Here is a 21,044-nt window from a genome sequence, read left to right on the forward strand (position 1 = left end):
CCTTTATCTTCTGTTGTGGAAGAATGATTACGATCTCAGTGATGCAGATATTCTGCCGCTGGTTCAAGCTCAGACACAAGACTTAAACTAAAAATTCCCATAAAAGCTGCTGTGTGACCAGATGTGCTGAAGATGTGAACTGGATACAAGAACTGGAGCTCTAGAGAGAGAAGCCCAGAAACCTGCTGTTGTTTTTCTTACAGCTCACTGCACAGTTCTGGGCAGAAAAGAACGAATTACAGTCAGCGCTACCTAGATATATGACATGGAGTAACCTTTACACAGCTCCAGCAACAAGATACCCAACAACAATAAAAAATAGGTGCAAACAGCGATTCATGGGGCCAAGCACCAAGGGTGCAGCATTAGTTTCCTGAGCAGGTGATAATTAGATGATCGTATCTTCATCACTGAACATACATGTGATCTCTGGGATGTTTGCAGTGGAACGTCACAACATGATATGAGGCTTTGTTAATAGCTTCACCATCACGGTACTAAGCAGCACAACACGTTAGCATCATGAATATCTTTGACATCATGCTGATCAAATTTGTTCTAGCTCCTAAACTCCTAAAATAAAATAAAACCCTGCAGAAGGAGAATTGAAACAACACGGTTATGAAACCTGCTCTGAGGTTTTGTGATGATTTAACGCTTCACTACGGTGCCAAATGTAAACAGTGTGAAACGATGATCTGTTAGAACATTGGAGCTCGATGTTTAGCAACAGACACGCTATCAGAAACTAAATAAAAATTGTTTTAAATGGTGACAGAAAACCAGTCAATTGTAACAGAGAGGAGAATTTTATTTTCACAGTCGTGCTCAGAAACGTCTGTTCAGGACAAACTGGATGGGAGTCAGCAATAAAATGCATGAATATATGAGCCATATGATGGTTATCTGAATCAAATACATGACTTTGTGAGTTAAATACATTCATTATTCTATGAGTCAAATGCATTTTTTTCTGTATTTCATTCCGTTTGTTCTTTCTTTCTTTCTTTCTTTCTTTCTTTCTTTCTTTCTTTCTTTCTTTCTTTCTTTCTTTCTTTCTTTCTTTCTTTCTTTCTCTGGGCGTCTGACATTCATGCACACCTTTTATCTGAATAATTTGACTTTACCATGAACAAATAAATAAATTAACAAATATTCTGCACGTCCTGTTTCAGACACATCTTTACAGTGCCACAGGCCGGAATGATACAACTCTCCAGATTTGGGAAACCAGAGTCACAAATAAAACTGATCCCAACAGGCTGTAAAGACCCCGAGCTGAGGGACATTTTGTCTTATAGAAGACATGTACATGATTTCATACAGCAGGGATGAAGACCTGAACATTGTGTTTAAAATGAATGTAAATGAGGAGGAACTTTTGTTATTTTCACAAATTCTGGAGTGTTAAAATTAAAATCAATTTTATTGTTGGAGAAGAAAAAAATGGCCATTTACATTAGCCAGAAAAATAAAGTAGAGAAGAAAAGTTGGATCAGAATTATTTGTTTTCAGTGCTCTAGTGAAAGCTTTTTGCTTTTTAAAGCAATGAATGATTTGAGCACTTTTATGTTGAAATGGTGTTAATGCACATGCTATCTGTTTTATTGATGATGATGATGATGATGATGATCATCATCATCATCATCATTAAGAGAATTAATCAACACCTGAACACCAATCAGAGTCCAGAACTCAGCAGTGTCATGTTAGATATTTATTCTTTTTATTTTGTTTAAGATTAGAGAACAAAAATAAAGTTTATTTCTAAAATAAATATGCACAGCTGTTAATGTGAGAAATTCAACTCAAAATAGTTTTGAGAAAAAAGGAGCAATAATTGTGTCTAATGTGTGTGATGTGTATAATTTGTGTGTATAGTGTGTGTGATGTGTGTGATGTACAGTCGGCTTTCAGTGTCCTTGATTGTGTGTGTTTTCTGGTCAGTGAGATTGTGTCATTGAGTTAGTGTTAGTGAACAGTTTTTATATTTATTCCTTCTCTGTGGTCTGGTTACATTTTCTCGCTGTACGCCGGAGGATTTTCCCTAGGTACCATAGCCATGGCGACGCCGTGCATCGTATTGACCCCCTGTGAAAACAACAATAATCAATAAATCTTAAAAAAACGTGCTGTATTTGTTCTAAGCTTCGATCTCTAATGAGTAAATGATCAATTTCAAAGATTAAATAATAATTGTTGTTGTTGATCCTACAGTGTTAGAGATAAATATAAATATAAAATATAACATGATTTCCAGTAGATTAAATAGTTTATGTTGTATATTATATGACAAAATCTATGATGAACTCTTCTGAACTTTATACACAAACTCTAAAAAATATATTTGTTGTCAAGCAGAACGCTAGCTGATAAAAGCTGTTAGTAGAAACAGCTACTGACAAATTAAGTGCAGCGACAGGAGACATCCAAGTCTTTATATTGTTTTGTGGGCGTGGCTAAAGGTAGAACGTTCCGGGAAAGCACTGGATTATTTACATCTGATTTGTCTTTTTTTGTCAAGATTATTTCTCAATTTGGGGCAAAAAGGTTTCAGAATCTTATGGTGGGTTTCTCTTACCTGCTGAGTGTGATGAGGTGGGAAAAGGTTGTTCACAGGAGCACTAGGAGCAAAACTCTCAGGGTTCTGAACCACATTGATGATGTTCAGCTGTACCACACACACACACACACACACAAACACACACACACACACACACACACACACACACACACACACACACACACACACACAAACACAAAGACACACACACACGACTTTAAAGTTACACAATAACACTGTATAAAGTACACAACATGGTTACCGTAGTTACACTCCAAATGGTTCCCTACAGAATCTGATCCTCACTAAATAGAAAGCAGACTTTAGTTAATGTCGCACTCCAACTCCCAGAATTCCTCACAACCTCACGATAGGGCACCAGAACTGTTGATGTTCTTACAAGGTTTCTTGAGGAGAATTTCTTCCCCTCACATCTGGAGATCTGAACCTACACCTGAACTGTCCACATGTCGTGTTGATAGAAACAAAGCTGAACTGAACTGAAGTGATTATCTGTGGAGCTGAAGGTGACCTCTGACCTGATCAGCTGACCTGCTATTCCACTGGAGGCTGTTTCACCTGCTGGATCTGAAGTAGCTTGGAGTTGAGCTCCAGCTAGCAGCAGCATCATGCATTCAGGTATCAAGAGGAATAAAGTGAAAGGTCAGAAAGATGAAATGCTTTTCTTCTTCTTTATACTCACGGTAGGTTCACTGGTGCAGGTGGCTTTGCGGGCGAAGGCTGAAAGTGCGATAGAGATGCAGAACTGGAGCAGAGTGAAAACCAGCAGAACTCCAGTTATTCCCTTCCCCGGGTCCTGAAATAAACATCACCATCACCATCATGGCAAAAAGTCCTTTCACTTCACATCACTTCTTCTATTCTTTGTCTTTGTAACTCTTTTTTTTGTATTACAATATTCCTAAAATTTATTTCACGATTACCAAAGTTTATATATATTTTCATTTTTGTTGTTGATCAAATAAGAACAAACAAATAAATCAAACCTCTGCGGCGTAGTTGCATCTGTAACTGTCCTCATAGTCGCAGTATACATAACTCCCAAACATCAGATTCAAGATCAGGAAGATGATGGTTAATCCTGCAAATAGCGTGCTAAAAATATTCAGTGTCAGTGTGGCCTTCACCTGAGAGAAAAATATCAAGAAATAAATCAATAAATCCATCAATAATTAAATAAATTTGCACAGACTCATACACGCTTTAGTCTGTTAGAACGTTTCCACTGTCAGCAGTTTTTGTTTGTTTTTGTCAAAACTAGAAAATTCAACTATAAAGAAATTCGAATTCTTTGTATTTTATTGTAATTTATGCAAGTATAGATTACTTTATTGTATTTTTTATTATTTAAATATTAATTCATTTGTTTGTTTGTTTACCGAAAGATTCTGTCTCTGTGGAAATTTTGTGTTGTTCACTTACATTTTAGTTAAAATTCTTTACAGTTTACCTTTAAACCCATGTTCGAGTCTTTGTCATTGTTTATTTGTTTTCAGGTTTCGGTTCTCATTCTGTATTGTTTGTGTTCATGTCAGTGTTTGTTACAGTGACATTTAGAAGCAAAACTATATCATCAGATAAAAGAAACAGAAATCATGACGTACCACACAGGAGTTTAACTTGTTGCTTGCTGAAACAGCCAGAGAGCCGGCGGCGATGTGCTGCGAGTACGGAAAAAAACATTTTATTGTAACCTGAAATAATACCATTTTATATATTTGTATATTTATGTCATTAAAACTGAAGAACACTAACAAGTAACGGGCTCCAGAAGATGACTCTGGAGACAATCAGGACAGACCGAGGGAAGGCCGCCAACACGATACCAAACAATAACGTCAACAATCCTATCATTATCTGGACAGTCTGAGGTTAAAACACAAACACACACACACACAAACACACACACAAACACACACTTGTACTTTAAAAAAAATCTTTAAAAATCATTTTAATGAATACTGTTGTGTGTCTACTGTAAATAAACACAAAAAATCTACAACCACAACTACTACCACAAGTACAGGTAAACTACCACTACTACTATAACTACACAACTACCACGATAACTACACAACTACTACTATAAGAGCAAGTGTTTTGTGATTGTGTTTGTGTAATTGTGTGTGATTGTATTATTGTGTAATTGTGTAACTCACCCCCAGAGCTTTGGGTTCTCCTTTCAGGAACTTGCTCAGTGGGCCGAGTGTCTGAGTGGAATTTTGCTCTGCTGTAGTCGGGGCTGTAGATGAGGGAATAACTTGAGTGACGACGGTGTAGCCGCTTCCCACATTAGTGAAAGGTAAAGGAGCGCTGGCCATCTTTACACCACAAAGTATGACCTTTTAATCTGACAACAAAAAAAAAAAACTTTCACAAACAGACAGAAGGAAACACAGGAGTTTTAATAACACTTATTGATCCCGAGGTGTTTATTCTCTGCTTGAGCGTGAACACGTGGTCTCGACTTTCAAGAAACTCGTTACAACTCTCGAAGGTCCGTCTGGTCAGAAACTTCCAGAACCAAATTCATCCAGAAACATCAAGAAAGTTCTAAAGTTTTCAGAGCAGATTATTTTCTCCTTTTCCAGAAATGTGTTTCTTTTTTAGAGAAGACAAAGAGGAAAGTAGGAGTATGCTAATGTTAGCCTTGTGCTGTCGTAAGCAACGAGTCTTCAGGTGAAATTACATCGTGACACATATACATTATTATTATTATTATTATTATTATTATTATTATTATTATTATTATTATTATTATTACTTCTGTTTTTTCTTTACAATCTAGCACAACATTTTAGTAGTTTTATTTTATAATATATAAGCTGTAAAGGTTCGCATCATATTATCATCATGTAAAAGTATGTTAAAGCAAATTAAAAGAATTTTATCTGTATTATAATCTCTATTATATTCTGTATTAATCTCTTTAATAATCTGTATTATAATCTGTATTAATCTGTATTATAATCTATTTTATAATCTTTTTTTATAATCTGTATTAAAATAATCCATACTATAATCTGTATTATAATCTGAATCCCGAAGACGTTTAACTTTTTCTGGTTCTTCTTCAATCTTCTGTTCTTTAGAAAAATCTTCACATCAAACGTCTTTATGCTGAAGTTTAACGCAAACATTTCAACCCTCTGGAGTCTGAGGGTGTTTTGGGCCCCTTGAGAGATTTTGACATGCTCTTACATTTGATTCTCTTTAGTTGCTTTCAAATATATTATTGACAAAAGACTTATTACATTGTATTCAGCACAAACTGGGCTACCATAATATGTAAACAAGTTATATGTGTGTGTTTGTATTTTTGACAAAATAAGGTTTATGCGTGGTTTATGTGGTACAATCTATGGTAAACATGTTTTTACAAGACTTTTTGAGAACAGATCTTCTAATGTAGGTTTTTTTTTTTTTTTTTTTTTTTTGCAATCAAGTGAAAATCATTCTGCCTGCTCATTCACATTAAACAATACATTGATTTAAAACTTAAAAGACACTTTCTACTTTGAAAGGCCAGATGCGAAGAGTCATCAACATACTGTGACTGACAACTTTGTAGACAATGGGTCACATAATGAGCTGTGGATGACTGAGCCAGGGTCTGAGTGAGAAGTACAGTACTACAAGAAAGAATGTGTTTCCTTTAAAATACACATTAGCAAGGACAGCATTAAAAAGGGAATTGTATAACAATAAAACAATACAGTACAGTATGTATAAAAAAATTTAAAAAAAGGAGTACAACAAAAATAATAACACAATACACCACAGTAGGGTTCCTAGCCTGTAGGGCTACAATACTATGGGCTCCTCGTCGGAATCGCAATGTTCTTCGAGTGAAAAGGTAAATCCTCACCGATGTAGCATGTCATCTTTCAAACGCAGCTGAATGTGTAATAATCTCAGGGGAATCGCATTGTTTTTTGCCACTGTCTGGGGGGCGTTTTGTCCGGGGGGGGCCTGTGAATCATCGTGTAAACTATTTACCTCTGAATAGTGGGGGTGTGTGTGTGTGTGTGTGTGGGGGGGGGGGTGGTAGTAATTAAATAGATAATTATTATCAGATAATGACTGAGCTGGAAATTCTGTACCTCTACTTGGTTTCACACGATTTATATTCATTGGAAACATATGTTTTTTTTTATTTCACCGACTTATTCTAAAACTACATACTTTAAGCTGTCTAAAGATATATTTTTTATTTCCGTGTGTCAGATATTGGCCGAGTTTCAGCGCTTTTTAATGACGTGTTTCTAAACGAAGATCACGCAGACGAAGGCGACAGACGGGGATGTGCGGCAAGATAGCGGGCTGAACACATGTGCTCTCACTAAGCGGCTTAGTTATCTCCCGTTTTCTAACTTGAAATTAATTTAATTCTCAATTACACCTACCAAGAGTGATATTTAAGTTTTGTGTTACTGTCACGGGCCTCCAAAATGCGAAAATCTCTATAGACAACTCACCCAAGGATTGTTATTCCTCCGGCTCAGCGCGTGGCTCAAACTTCAGCTTCAGAAATGGAAACAGAGAAAAACAGAGAAAAACGACGTGATTCCTCTCACTTTACACCCACTAAAACACTCACATCGAAAAACCTAAAATATCAAGAAGACGACATAACTAACGCTACTCTGCTGCAAGCCATTACTTCCCTGACTGCTCGCTTCGACTCACAAGACGAAAAGCTAGCAGAAATGACGAACCAAATGCGAAGCAACAGCATAATGATAGCAGAGATCTCCAAAGCTGTCGAATTTAACTCTGGCGAAATTAAAGAATGCAAAGAAAAGTGCAACGAGATGAGCAAATCGGTCCTGAAAATAACTGCTGCACAGAACGACCTGGAAAACAGAACGTCAGATCTTGAACGATATAAGAGAAGATGGAATCTCCGGATCAACGGCATGAAGGAAAAGTCTGATGAGGATGCCCGCAGCGAGGTGATTGGCCTGATTGCTGAAATTGCTCCGCACTTGATACAGAAATTGGACGATATTGTTGACACAGTGCACCGGATCGGTAAGAAGGAGCCAGGAAGACCAAGACAGGTGATCGTACAATTCACAATGCGGAAATACAGGGATGAAATATGGAAATCAACGAAAAACTCTTCTATCTGCCTAAACCGTGGAGTCAGATTTGTGTACAGAGGTCCATTTGGTTATATAGAAGGAAGGCGCATTGACCCAACAAAACCCTGCATTTGAACTCTCTTATGGGTAGGATGGTGTTAGAGATGATAATTTGGAGAAATACTAGGTTGCGAGGTATGTACTCGGTTATTTGTCACCCAGTTAGTACATATCTGTTTTGAGTTGGCAATCAGTGTTTGTTTGTTTTCTACTTTTATAAGTGTTTTTTTATGTTTCCAGTTAAGTTACCGTTTTCATTACTTTCTTTAAATGTTCGGGGCAAGGTCAAAAGAAAGGCTATGTTTTTATTTTGTAAAGGAACATTGTATTTTTTTAGAGACATAAGAGACACACTCTACTGTTGCTGATGCTGCTTTTTGGTCGAGTCAATGGGGAGATAAAGTGTTACTAATCCACGGATCCTCCCACTCTGCAGGAACTGCGATCTTATTTAACAACTGTCCAGGGAAAGTTATCTCTGTCAAAACTGATTCTAATGGACATTGGGTTGCACTTGTGGTGAATATTGAATCCGTCTTTTTTATTTTGATTAATATTTATGGTTATAATAATGTAAAACAAAATCAGCAGCTTTTTGCTGATGTTTCTTGTTTAGTTCGTGATTTCAAGAAGTTATCCCCAACAGATAATATTGTTATAGGTGGAGACTTCAATGTTACACCAGATGAAAGTCTTGACAGACATCCACCTAAAAGTAGTACCCCTCAACTTAACTCTATGATTACAAATTTTTGCAATAATCTTAAAGTATTGGATGTATGGAGACATCTTAACCCTAACACCAAACAGTTTTCTTGGTTTAGACCCAATGCCTCTAGCAAATCGAGGATCGACTATTGGTTAATTTCGGATAATTTGTTACATTTTGTTAAGCATTGCATTATTTCACCAGCACCCCTAACATATCACTGTGCTATTACTTTGAATGTTACGCCAACATGTAAAGTTTTACATAGTAAGGGATATTGGAAGTTTAATTCTGATTTGCTTGTAAATGAGGGATTTTGTGCTAAGCTAAAAGATTTAATTAGGGAAATTGAAAATAGCAATGACTTCAGTTCTCATAAAGCCAGATGGGAGTTCCTTAAATTTAAAATTTCTGAATTTTCTATAAACAATAGTAAAATGCTTGCCAAAATAAGAAGACAAAATGAACACACAATTATATCTGAAATTAATAAGTACTGCAGTAAAATTTATTTTATTTCTCTTCAAACACAACTGGATAAATTGTACATTAAAAAAGCTAAAGGTTCATACATTCGCTCAAAAGCCAAGTGGGTAGAAGAGGGAGAGAAGAGCACGTCCTATTTTTGTAGGTTAGAAAGAAGACGGCAATCCAAAAACAGTATTGTTTCCCTAATGGTTAATGATGCTGAAAATACTGATCCTAAAATAACAAGCAAAGAAATACATAATTTCTATAGTGACTTGTATTTGTCTAATTTTTCTCCAAAAGAGTATGATGACTTTTTTGGAAAAATTATAAATTTTATTCCTAAGATTGCCAATGAACTAAGAGATCTTTGTGATGCGCAATTATGTATGGAAGAACTCGATTTAGCTGTACAGAAACTCAAATCAAACAAATCGTCTGGTCCTGACAGCCTTACAGGAAATTTTTATAAATCTTTTTGGAATGATTTGAAAATGTCACTGTTTAATGCCCTTACTGAATCTATTGAAGATGGTTCATTGGGCCCCACAATGAGTCAAGGCTTGATTACACTAATCCCCAAACCAGATAAAGATCATAGATTTTTAGATAATCTTCGCCCAATCACTTTACTTAACAGTGACTATAAAATTTTCACGCACGTCTTTGTCAATCGATTGAAAGAAGGACTTTATGGAGTAGTTAATGAGGTCCAATCGGGATTTCTTAAAGAAAGATCCATTCACAATAATGTAAGGCTAGTAATGGATATGGTAGAATACAATCACTTGATAGAGGATGATGGATATATTCTTTTCTCAGACTTTAAAAAAGCCTTTGACACGTTAGAACATAGGTTTTTATTTAAAGCTTTAGAAAGCTTTGGTTTTGGTGAGCACTTTGTCAATATTATAAAAATGATCTATAAAGGTATGAACAGTTCTATTTCTCTTCCTTATGGTACATCACAAAGATTTCCTGTTAGTCGTGGAATAAGGCAGGGATGCCCTCTGTCCCCTCTTTTGTTCATTTTGGCTGCGGATATGTTGTCTACTTTAGTTATTCATGATCAAACGGTACAAAAATTAAAAGTATTTGGTAAAAGTATAGCAATTAGTCAATTGGCAGACGATACTACACTGTTCTTAAAAAACAAAGACCAAATTCCTCTGGCTATTTCATTAGTTAATGTTTTTTCTAAGGCATCAGGACTCCAGTTGAATCTAAGCAAATGTGAACTTCTTGCTCTACATCAGAGTGATAGTGCTTGTTTGCATAATATTCCGGTAAAAGACAAAGTAAAATATCTAGGTATTACAGTTACCAAAGACCAGAAATTAAGTACGAAAGAAAATTTTGATAATAACTTGCAAAAAGCAAACCGAATATTAAATTGCTGGTTACAAAGAGACGTTTCCATTTTTGGCTGAATTTTGCTAACGAAGACTGAATATTTATCAAGACTGATTTATCCCACTCTTTCTTTGGCTCCTCCCTCAAATTTCATTAAAATATGTTCCCAAAAAATGTATAATTTCATTTGGAAGCACAAAGCCCATTGTATAAAAAAGGCAGACACTACAAAATCCTATGAACAAGGTGGTTTGAATGTAATAGAATTTGAAAACATGAATATTTTGTTAAAACTTAAATGGTTAAAAATGTTTCTATGTAAAGAAGATAGTTTTTGGTTTACAGTTCCATCAGCTTTGTTTCAAGAACTTGGTGGAATTCAGTTTTTTCTCAAATGTGATTTTGATTTATTCAAACTCCCAGTGAAACTATCAACATTCCACCAACAAGTACTCTTATTTTGGAAATTGGCACATACACACAATTTTACACCTCATAATGCTTTAATTTGGAACAACAAATATATATTGCACAAGAACAGGTCTTTATGCTATAGGAATTGGTTAAACAGGAATATATGGTCAGTGAGAGATCTAATGGATGAACAGGGTAACATTTTAGACTATAATGCTTTTACTTTGAAACATGGCTTTGCCTGTCACCCGAAAGAGTTTTTCACTGTTGTTAATGAATACCTTCTGGAATAAAAATGCTGATGAGATGCCATCTTTCTTGAAGTTAAACCTGTGCTTCCAGCATTATATATTGGAGATATGCAATTTAAAAGTGATAGTTGTTCTAACAAATATATAAGACAGGTCATTTTAAAAACCTGTTACCCCTGTCAAATTAAAAGAAACAAAATAGATCATATGTTTGAGAAGAATACTGTGATTTATCTTAGAGCAGCTTATTTGAAGCTTAAAACTTAACTTAAAACTTAACTTCAAAATTTTAAATGAGATTTATCCTTCTTACAAATTCCTAAATCAGAAATTTAATATAGAAATTGTCCCCTGTTCCTTTTGTGAAAGCCATTCTGAAGACACGGATTATATCTTTCTCTTATGCAATTTCTCCAAACTCTTCTGGATATCAGTTCAGGACAGGTTGATAGAAAAAAAGGTGGTTGTTGATAGTTTTGTTTTTTCTTTACATCATATTTTTTTGTTGGAGTACCTCAAGACTGTTGTGCTAATTCTTTTTTGCTAAATAACATTGTAATATTAGCAAATTATTTTATTCATAAATGTAGGTTCTTTAATTCCCCCCCCACTACTTATTATATTCAAAACTGACTTAAAAAGTTTTTCCAAAGCCCAAAGGTCAGAGTGCTATGAAGCTGCTTTACTTATTGACATCATTCAATTTATTGTGATACTGCCTCTAATATTTTCCTTTATTTAATTTTTTTTCTTTTACTTATTATTTAAGTTCATGTAAATATATATAATTTCAGATTTCTATATATTTATTTTCTTTATTTTTTCTAAACAATTTATTAGTTATATTGTGTTGAGCCTGTAACATTTATCTAAAATGTAAATGTATATTTGCCTTTGTTGTTTAGATATTTTTGTATTCAATAATAATAATAAAAAAGAAAAGAAAAAAAAACGAAGGTGACAGATGTTTAGTTGATATAGTGAGCATACACACATGAAAGTAGACCCTTTACAGATTTAAATGATGTATTACTTTAACATGTTTGATCAAATATGACAGAGCAGTTTAAGTTTTTGATGGCATCTGAAAAAAAAAGCACGTTTGTGCGCCGGCGGCAAATCAGACTCCAGGGAGTTAAGACAGGAAACTTGTGTTGTTTGTGCAACAAGGTAAAAAGAAAAAACCCCCAGGAACAGAAACAGTGTGAACACAAATGTCAAGAGCTCACAACACAAACTAGTATAGTACTAGTGTATCATTACAACACGGAGAGGTTTGTCTTCATTGTGTAACTTATAAAGTTCGATTATTGTCCTCAATTATTGACTTTCACTGAAGTACGTTTTATGTTTAATTTCTTCCTCTTTCTGATCTCATTTATATTTTTATTCAGAATTATTTCTTGTCATTTTTCCAGCAGGTCATTGCTTTATTTATACTGAATTTGAGGAAGTAAAATTTCACCTGAGGAAAAAAACTGCAAACTGAACACATTGAACACTGATCCTGTTACTTGTCTGTTAAAAACACAGAAATACTTTACTTCAGTTTGTTAATTCAATGAAGAGAAAAAGTCGTATTTTACCTTCTGTCCTTTTAGCAGTGCTCTCTCTCTCTCCCTCTCTCTCTCTCTCTCTCTCTCTCTCTCTCTCTCTCTCTCTCTCTCTCTCTCTCTCTCTCTCTTTTCTTCTTCTTCGTCTGTACTCTTCTGTTTCTACACCACGCCTTTATCTTTTGTTCTGAAAGAATGTGTACAGTCTCATGTTCTGCCTCGGGTTAAAGCACAGACACGACACTGAAAGTAAAAACTAAAACTGGATACAGGAACTGGAGCTCCAGAGAGAGAATCCCAGAAACCTGCTGTTGTTTTTCTTACAGCTGACTGCACAGTTTCTGGCAGGAAGTGAAAGTGACGTGACATACAGCTAAGTAACATGATCCCTACTCAGAATTCGTTCTCTGCATTTAACCCATACAAAGTGCACACACACAGCAGTGAACACACCCCCGGAGCAGTGGTCAGCCATTTATGTTGCGGCGCCCGGGGAGCGCCCTGCTCTGAGGTTTTGTGATGATTTAACCCTTCACTAAGGCGCCAAATGTGCACAGTGTGAAACGACAAGCTGTTAGAACATTAAAATGGTGACAGAAAACCAGACAATTGTAACAGAGAGGAGTATGGCATGTCTGATTCAGTGAGTTTCAGAGTCTCAGGAGAAACTGTTAAATGTTTGTTACAGTGCTGAAGCCATTAAAGAGTTTTTAAGAACCACAAAAAAATATTCTTACTGAAACAAACAATTTGTTCACAATGTGAAGCATTTTAGAAGAGAAGTTGTTTTTATTTAGCAGGAAATTATTAGACTAAAAAAACTGATAGCTAAAGTCAAAAGGGAAAACTCTGATAAAGACTGATAAAGTGTGTGGTGTTTTTTATTTTTTTGGACATTCAGAGAAGAATCGTAACATTTCATTTTCAAACAGTGATTCCCTGATATGGAGAGATTTTATGAGTCTTAAGCACTATTCGGACAGGACTAGTTTGACGTGGGGGGTAAAGTAATTATTACCAGAGATTCTCGGTGATTTTAGTCCCGTCTGAATGCACCATCTTGGTAATCATTACGGACAATGTCAGTAAAGATTACGGCGACTTTTACCTTCTGTAAAAAGGTCCGGAAAAATTACCTCAGGTAATACTGATCCCGTCCGAATCGACCCGCTGTAAATATGTACGGTAAAATTCCGTCATTTCCTGTTTAAAAGTAGTTTTTGGCGCGTTTTTCAAGCATGGAGGCGCCAAGTTGTCTGTTGTGCAAACGTGATAACAGGAAGTAACGTCATACGCACATGACGACAAGGAGGTTACTGTGGTGCGTAAAGTGAGTTACCCCTCCCCCTTCTGCTAGTTTTACTGAGATGTCTTGTCCCGTGCGAATTGGCCAATTAATATTACAGACGTCCTGAGGTAAAATTGCATTACTCCACGTCCCCACGTAGAACTAATCCCGTCCGAATAAGGCTTTATTCTACAAAAAATTAGTGCCGTTGGTTGTGATCGCACTTTGTTTTTAATGGACCCAAGTGTTTTAAATGTTTCTAACATGTCTAATTTTTATAAAAGTGTTTTTTAAGCATGGACCCTCTTTGAGCATGAATCCCAAGGCCCCGCTGTCTCACTATATTGGCTCCTAGAAGAGCCTTTAAAAGCAAAAGAAATAAAAGAAAGCTGGATGGGAGGAAAGATATGTTGTGGAGGGAAAGCTGGGGGTTTTAGATGACATTAAGCCGGCATGGAGAGTGTTTTATAAATTGCCACTTTCACAAAATTTTACATGGAGCAGTGAGGGGTCAATGTTTTAATCTCAAAGTTAAATCCAGATGTTTTAAGGACGTCCCTGTTGTACAGAAACAGAAACTGTTTTTCACTGTTTATTAAAATGCAAAAGACATAACCCTCTGTTTGAGCTGGTAAAACATTTTTTTGTGAAAGCAGGAGCACTTTTATGTTGAAATGGTGTTATGCAAATTGTATCTGTTTTATTGATGATGATGATGATGATGATGATGATGATGATGATGATGATGATGATGATGAGCTAATTTTAACAGCCTTTTACACTAAAAGCAACTTTAAAAAAAACATTGTATTATGACTTATTGATTATTTAATAAAGCTGAGTCAAATAATATCTCTCTCTCTCTCTCTCTCTCTCTCTCTCTCTCTCTCTCTCTCCCCCTCTCTTTCTCTTCTGAATTTTATGCAGCACTGACACTGGAACAGCACAATTACAACAATTACACACATTTTTTTAATCTGTTTATGTGACCTGTCTGTTGTAGACAATTCAGAAACAAGCTGTTGCTATGGAAACGATAAGGTATCAGAGTGAGTACATTAATATAAACCTGATCTACAGTCAGAGCTGCTGTTAGAGAGAATTAATCAACACCTGAACACCAATCAGAGTCCAGAACTCAGCAGCGTCATGTTAGATATTTATTCTTTTTATTTTGTTCAAGATTTGATAACAGAAATAAAGTTTATTTCTAAAATAAATATGCACAGCTGTTTATGTGAGAAAATCAACTCAAAAGATTACAAATTATGTTAATTAAACATCTTTATTTTAGTGTGTATAGTGTGTGTGATGTGTATAGTGTGTGATGTGTATAGTGTGTGTGATGTGTATAGTGTGTGTGATGTGTATAGTGTGTATAGTGTGTGTGATGTGCGTGATGTGTATAGTGTGTGATGTGTATAGTGTGCGTGGTGGTGAGTGTGTGTATAGGTGTGTGTGTGGTGTGGGATGTGTGTAGTGGTGAGTGGTGTGTGTGTGTGATGTGTGTGTGTGTGTGATGAAGGCTTTCAGTGTCCTTGATTGTGTGTGTTTTCTGGTCAGTAGGATTGTGTTATTGAGTTACAGTGTTAGTGAACAGTTTTTATATTTATTCCTTCTCTGTGGTCTGGTTACATTTTCTCGCTGTATGCCGGAGGATTTTCCCCGGGTGCTGTAGCCATGGCGATGCCGTGCATCGTATTGACCTCCTGTGAAAACAACAATAATCAATAAATCATTAAAAGCTTGCTTGAATTGTTCTAAGCTTCGATCAATAATGAGATAAAGAGTAAATAATCAATTTTAAAGATAATAATAATTGTTGTTGTTGATCCTACAGTGTTAGAGATAAATATAAATATAAAATATAACATGATTTCCAGTAGATTAAATAGTTTATGTTGTATATTTTATGATAAACTCTTCTGAACTTTATACACAAACTCTAAACCTCCCTCCAGAACCTTTTGTTTTTGCTGCAAAAAAAAATTTGTTGTCAAGCAGAACCCTAGATGATAAAAGCTGTTACTACGGCAACCGGTAAACCGGGAAACAGCTACTGACAAATTAAGTGCAGCGACAGGAGACATCCAAGACTTTATATTGTTTTGTGGGCGTGGCTAAAGGTAGAATGTTCCGGGAAAGCACTGGATTATTTACATCTGATTTGTCATTTTTTTGTCAAGATTATTTCTCAATTTGGGGCAAAAAGGTTTCAGAATCTTATGGTGGGTTTCAGCTGTGGGTTTCTCTTACCTGCTGAGTGTGATGAGGTGGGAAAGGGTTGTTCACAGGAGCACTAGGAGCAAAACTCTCAGGGTACGGAACCACGCTGATGATGTTCAACTGTACCACACACACACACACACACACACACACACACACACACACACACACACACACACACACACACACACAAACTTTAAAGCTACACAATAACACTGTATAAACTACACAACATGGTTACCGTAGTTACACTCCAAATGGTTCCCTACAGAATCTGATCCTCACTAAATAGAAAGCAGACTTTAGTTAATGTTGCACTCCAACTCCCAGAATTCCTCACAACCTCATGACAGGGCACCAGAACTGTTGATGTTCTTACAAGGTTTCTTGGGGAGAATTTCTTCCTCTCACATCTGGAGATCTGAACCTACACCTGAACTGTCCACATGTGGTGTTGATAGAAATAAAGCTGAACTGAACTGAAGTGATTATCTGTGGAGCTGAAGGTGACCTCTGACTTGATCAGCTGACCTGCTATTCCACTGTAGGCTGTTTCACCTGCTGGATCTGAAGTAGCTTGGAGTTGAGCTCCAGCTAGCAGCAGCATCATGCATTCAGGTATCAAGGGGAATAAAGTGAAAGGTCAGAAAGATGAAATGCTTTTCTTCTTCTTTATACTCACGCTCGGTTCACTGGTGCAGGTGGCTTTGCAGGCGAAGGCTGAAAGTGCGATAGAGATGCAGAACTGGAGCAGAGCGAAAACCATCAGAACTCCAGTTATTCCCTCCCTCATGCCCTGAAATAAACATCACCATCACGGCAAAAAGTTCTTCCAATTCACATCACTTCTTCTATTCTTTCTTTCTTAGTAACTATTTTTTTCGTATTACAAAATTCCTAAAATATATTTCACAATTACCAAAGTTTATATATTTTTTATCCTTACACACCTCATGATCAAATAAGAACAAACAAATAAATCAAACCTCTTTGGCGTAGATGTAGTTAATGTAACTGTCCGATTCGCCAGTGAAGCAGTATCCATGTCTCCAAAAATACAGAGCCATGAACAGGAAGATGATGGTGCTTCCTGCAGAAAGCGTGCTAAACATATTCAGTATCATTGTGGCCGTCACCTGAGAGAAAAAAGCAATAAATAAATCAATCAATGAATGAATTAAATTTGCACAGACTCATGCTGTCACGGTCAGCGCATCTGCCCCGCCTCCCAACCGGCAACAAAGAGAATTGTCTCCGGAATATTACTGTAGGTGCTTCCGGACTGGTTTCTGATTGCCTGCCCTGACCCTTTTGCCTGTCTTCTCGGGGCTGATTTTGCCTGCTCTACGACCTTGTGTTTACTGTTGCTGACCCTGCCTGTCTGTTGTGAGGTTGCATTAAAACGCTGCAAATGGATCACCAGCCTTATGACTCCTCATTACACATACTGTACACGCTTTAGTCTGTTAGAATGTTTCCACTGACAGCTTTGTTTCTTTGTTTGTTTTGTCAAAACTAGAAAATTAAACTATAAAGAGATTGTAGGAAAATTTTTGTATTTTATTATGATTTATGCAAATATAGACTAATTATTGTGTTTTTTATTATTTAAATATTAATTAATTTGTTTGTTTGTTTGTTTACTGAAACATTCTGTCTCTGTGGAAATTGTGTGTTGTCTTATGTACAATTCTTTACTGTTTACCTTTAAACCCATGTTTGAATCTGTCATTATTTTTTGTTTTCTGGTTTCGTTTGTCATTCTGTATTGTTTGTGTTCATGTCAGTGTTTGTTACAGTGACATTTAGAAGCAAAACTATATCATCAGATAAAAGAAACAGAAATCATGACGTACCACACAGGAGTTTAACTTGTTGCTCGCAGAAACAGCCAGAGAGCCGGCGGTGATGGGCTGCGAATACGGGAAAAACATTTTATTTTAAACATAAATAATACCATTTTATATATTTTTATATTTATGTCATTAAAACTGAAGAACACTAACAAACACCGGGCTCCAGAAGATCATTCCGGAGAAAATGCCGATGGACTCATAGTAGGTCGCCAACACGATACCGAACAATAACGTCAACAAACCTATCATTATCTGGACAGTCTGAGGTTAAAACACACACACACACACACACACACACACACACACACACACACACACACACACACACACACACACACACACAAACACACTTGTACTTTATAAAATCTGTAAAATCTTTTTAATGAATACTGTTGTGTGTCTACTGTACATAAACACAAAAAATCTACAACTATTACCACAAGTACAGGTACAACTACCACTAATACTGTAACTACACATCTACCACTATAACTACACAACTACTACTATAAGAGCTATTGTTTTGTGATTGTGTTTGTTTGTGTAATTGTGTGTGATTGTATTATTGTGTTATTGTGTAACTCACCCCCAGAGCTTTGGGTTCTCCTTTCAGGAACTTGCTCAGTGGGCCGAGTGTCTGAGTGGAATTTTGTTCTTCTGAGGGAATAACTTGAGTGACGACGGTGTAGCCGCGTCCCACATTAGTGAAAGGTACAGGAGCGCTGGCCATCTTTACACCACAAAGTCTGACCTTTTAATCTGACAACAAAAAAAACTTTCACAACCAGACAGAAGGAAACACAGGAGTTTTAATAACACTTATTGATCCCGAGGTGTTTATTCTCTGCTTGAGCGTGAACACGTGGACTCGACTTTCAAGAAACTCGTAACAACTCTCGAAGGTCCGTCTGATCAGAAACTTCCAGAACCAAATTCATCCAGAAACATCAAGAAAGTTCTAAAGTTTTCAGAGCAGATTATCTTCTCCTTTTCCAGAAATGTGTTTCTTTTTTAGAGAAGACAAAGAGTAAATAGAGGAGTATGCTAATGTTAGCCTTGTGCTGTCGTAAGCAATGAGTCTTCAGGTGAAATTACATCCTGACACATATACATTAGTATTATTACAGTTTTTTACAATGGCTATGACAATTTTTCAATACATTTAACAAGTTTCCTAAACTCTTAACACACCAACACACCTAAAACACACAATTGGCAAAATGGATCTCCTTATATGTGTCAGGTCTGTCCTTATATGTGTCAGGTCTGTCATATGTGTCAAGTCTGCCCTTATATGTGTCAGGTCTGTCCTTATATGTGTCAGGTCTGTCCTTATATGTGTCAGGTCTGCCCTTATATGTGTCAGGTCTGTCATATGTGTCAGGTCTATCATATGTGTCAGGTCTGCCCTTATATGTGTCAGGTCTGTCATATGTGTCAGGTCATTTTGTATCAAAGCAACAAGAAATGTGTTAATTGTATAGCCTACAAAGACGGATGATAAGAGTTTAGGAAACTTGTTAAATGTATTGAAAAAACTGTCATAGCCATTGTAAAAAAACGTATTATTATTATTATTATTATTATTATTATTATTATTATTATTATTATTATTATTATTATTATTATTTTTATTATCATTACTACTATCACTACTGTTTTTTATAAGTGTAAAAGTGTAACATGTAAAAGTATGTTAAAGCAAATTAAAAAAAGAATTTTATCTGTATTATAATCTATATTAATCTGTTTTATTATCTGTATTATAATCTGTATTATAATCTGAATCCCGAATATATTTTTACTTTTTCTGGTTCTTCTTCAATCCTCTGTTCTTTAGTAAAATCTTCACAGCTGCAGTTTTTACTGTTATAGAGGAAACTTGTCTTCTTTGTGTAACAGAGTAAAAAAACAGGAATTTTAAAATACTGTATTCCTACTTTGAGGAAGTAAAATTTCACCCGAGGAAAAACCGCTAACTGAACACATTACACACTGATCCTGTTACTTGTCTGTTAAAAACACAGAAATACTTTACTTCAGTTTGTTAATTCAATAAAGAGAAAAAGTCGTATTTTACCTTCTGTCCTTTTAACAGTGCTCTCTCTCTCTGTCTCTCTCTCTCTCTCTCTCTCTCTCTCTTTCTCTCTCTCTCTCTCTCTCTCTCTCTGTGTCTCTCTTTTCTTCTTCTTCGTCTGTACTCTTCTGTTTCTACACCACGCCTTTATCTTTTGTTCTGAAAGAATGTGTACAGTCTCATATTCTGCCTCGGGTTAAAGCACAGACACGACACTGAAAGTAAAAACTAAAACTGGATACAGGAACTGGAGCACCAGAGAGAGAATCCCAGAAACCTGCTGTTGTTTTTCTTACAGCTCACTGCACAGTTTCTGGCAGGAAGTGAAAGTGACGTGACATACAGCTAAGTAACATGATCCCTACTCAGAATTCGTTCTCTGCATTTAACCCATACAAAGTGCACACACACAGGAGTGAACACACACCCGGAGCAGTGGTCAGCCATTTATGTTGCAGCCCCCGGGGAGCAGCGCTGCCTAGATATATGACATGGAGTAACCTTTACACAGCTCCAGCAACAAGATACCCAACAACAATAAAAAATGGGTGTGAGCAGCGATTCGTGGGGCCAAGCACCAAGGGTGCAGCATTAGTTTCCTGAGCAGGTGATAATTAAATGATCGTATCTTCATCACTGAACATACATGTGATCTCAGGGATGTTTGCAGTGGAACGTCACAACATGATATGACGCTATTAGATTCACCATCATGGTAGTAAGCAGCACAACACGTTAGCATCATGAATATCTTTGACATCAAGCTGATCAAATTTGTTCTAGCTCCTAAACTCCTAAAATGAAACAAAACCCTGCAGAAGGAGAATTGAAACAACACGGTTATGAAACCTGCTCTGAGGTTTTGTGATGATTTAACCCTTCACTACGGTGCCAAATGTGCACAGTGTGAAATGACGAGCTGTTAGAACATTTGAGCTCGATGTTTAGCAACAGATATGCTATCAGAAACGAAATAAAAATTGTTTTAAATTGTGAAGAAATAAAAGAAAGCTGGATGGGAGGAAAGATATGTTGTGGAGGGAAAGCTGGGGGTTTTAGATGACATTAAGCCGGCATGGAGAGTGTTTTATAAATTGCCACTTTCACAAAATTTTACA

General features: G+C 36.3%; 3 protein-coding genes across 3 annotated transcripts in view; all 3 read right to left on the reverse strand.

Annotated features, from left to right (window-relative positions):
• The window catches only part of LOC113638718, an 84,009-nt gene that overhangs the window by 41,092 nt on the left and 21,873 nt on the right, over window positions 1–21,044 (reverse strand). The window lies entirely within an intron of this gene.
• LOC113638716 (membrane-spanning 4-domains subfamily A member 12-like) lies at window positions 1,705–12,845 on the reverse strand. Its single transcript, XM_027140149.2, has 8 exons — window positions 12,513–12,845; window positions 4,744–4,934; window positions 4,340–4,450; window positions 4,189–4,245; window positions 3,571–3,711; window positions 3,267–3,380; window positions 2,582–2,671; window positions 1,705–2,091 (listed from the first exon to the last, which is right to left on the reverse strand). Exons 2-8 carry the CDS (start codon window positions 4,903–4,905, stop codon window positions 2,014–2,016), a joined length of 753 nt encoding a protein of 250 aa, XP_026995950.2. The 5' UTR covers window positions 4,906–4,934; window positions 12,513–12,845; the 3' UTR covers window positions 1,705–2,013.
• Window positions 15,376–20,260, reverse strand: LOC113638719 (membrane-spanning 4-domains subfamily A member 4A-like). The gene is made up of 8 exons (XM_027140159.2): window positions 19,930–20,260; window positions 18,436–18,608; window positions 18,000–18,110; window positions 17,850–17,906; window positions 16,980–17,129; window positions 16,676–16,789; window positions 16,024–16,113; window positions 15,376–15,476 (listed from the first exon to the last, which is right to left on the reverse strand). The coding sequence occupies exons 2-8, from the start codon at window positions 18,577–18,579 to the stop codon at window positions 15,399–15,401; spliced, it is 744 nt and encodes a 247-aa protein (XP_026995960.2). The 5' UTR covers window positions 18,580–18,608; window positions 19,930–20,260; the 3' UTR covers window positions 15,376–15,398.

Source organism: Tachysurus fulvidraco, chromosome 5 (genome assembly GCF_022655615.1).
Source record: "Tachysurus fulvidraco isolate hzauxx_2018 chromosome 5, HZAU_PFXX_2.0, whole genome shotgun sequence".
NCBI lineage: Eukaryota > Metazoa > Chordata > Actinopteri > Siluriformes > Bagridae > Tachysurus > Tachysurus fulvidraco.

Coding starts and splice junctions, on each gene's coding strand:
- LOC113638716 (XM_027140149.2), bottom strand. CDS start 4,905: ATGGCCAGCGCTCCTTTACCTTTCACTAATGTGGGAAGCGGCTACACC. Junction 4,451..4,743: donor GAGAACCCAAAGCTCTGGGG/GTGAGTTACACA, acceptor TTTTAACCTCAG/ACTGTCCAGATAATGATAGG. Junction 4,246..4,339: donor TCTTCTGGAGCCCGTTACTT/GTTAGTGTTCTT, acceptor CCGTACTCGCAG/CACATCGCCGCCGGCTCTCT.
- LOC113638719 (XM_027140159.2), bottom strand. CDS start 18,579: ATGGCCAGCGCTCCTGTACCTTTCACTAATGTGGGACGCGGCTACACC. Junction 17,907..17,999: donor TCTTCTGGAGCCCGGTGTTT/GTTAGTGTTCTT, acceptor CCGTATTCGCAG/CCCATCACCGCCGGCTCTCT. Junction 17,130..17,849: donor ACAAGTTAAACTCCTGTGTG/GTACGTCATGAT, acceptor TTTTTCTCTCAG/GTGACGGCCACAATGATACT.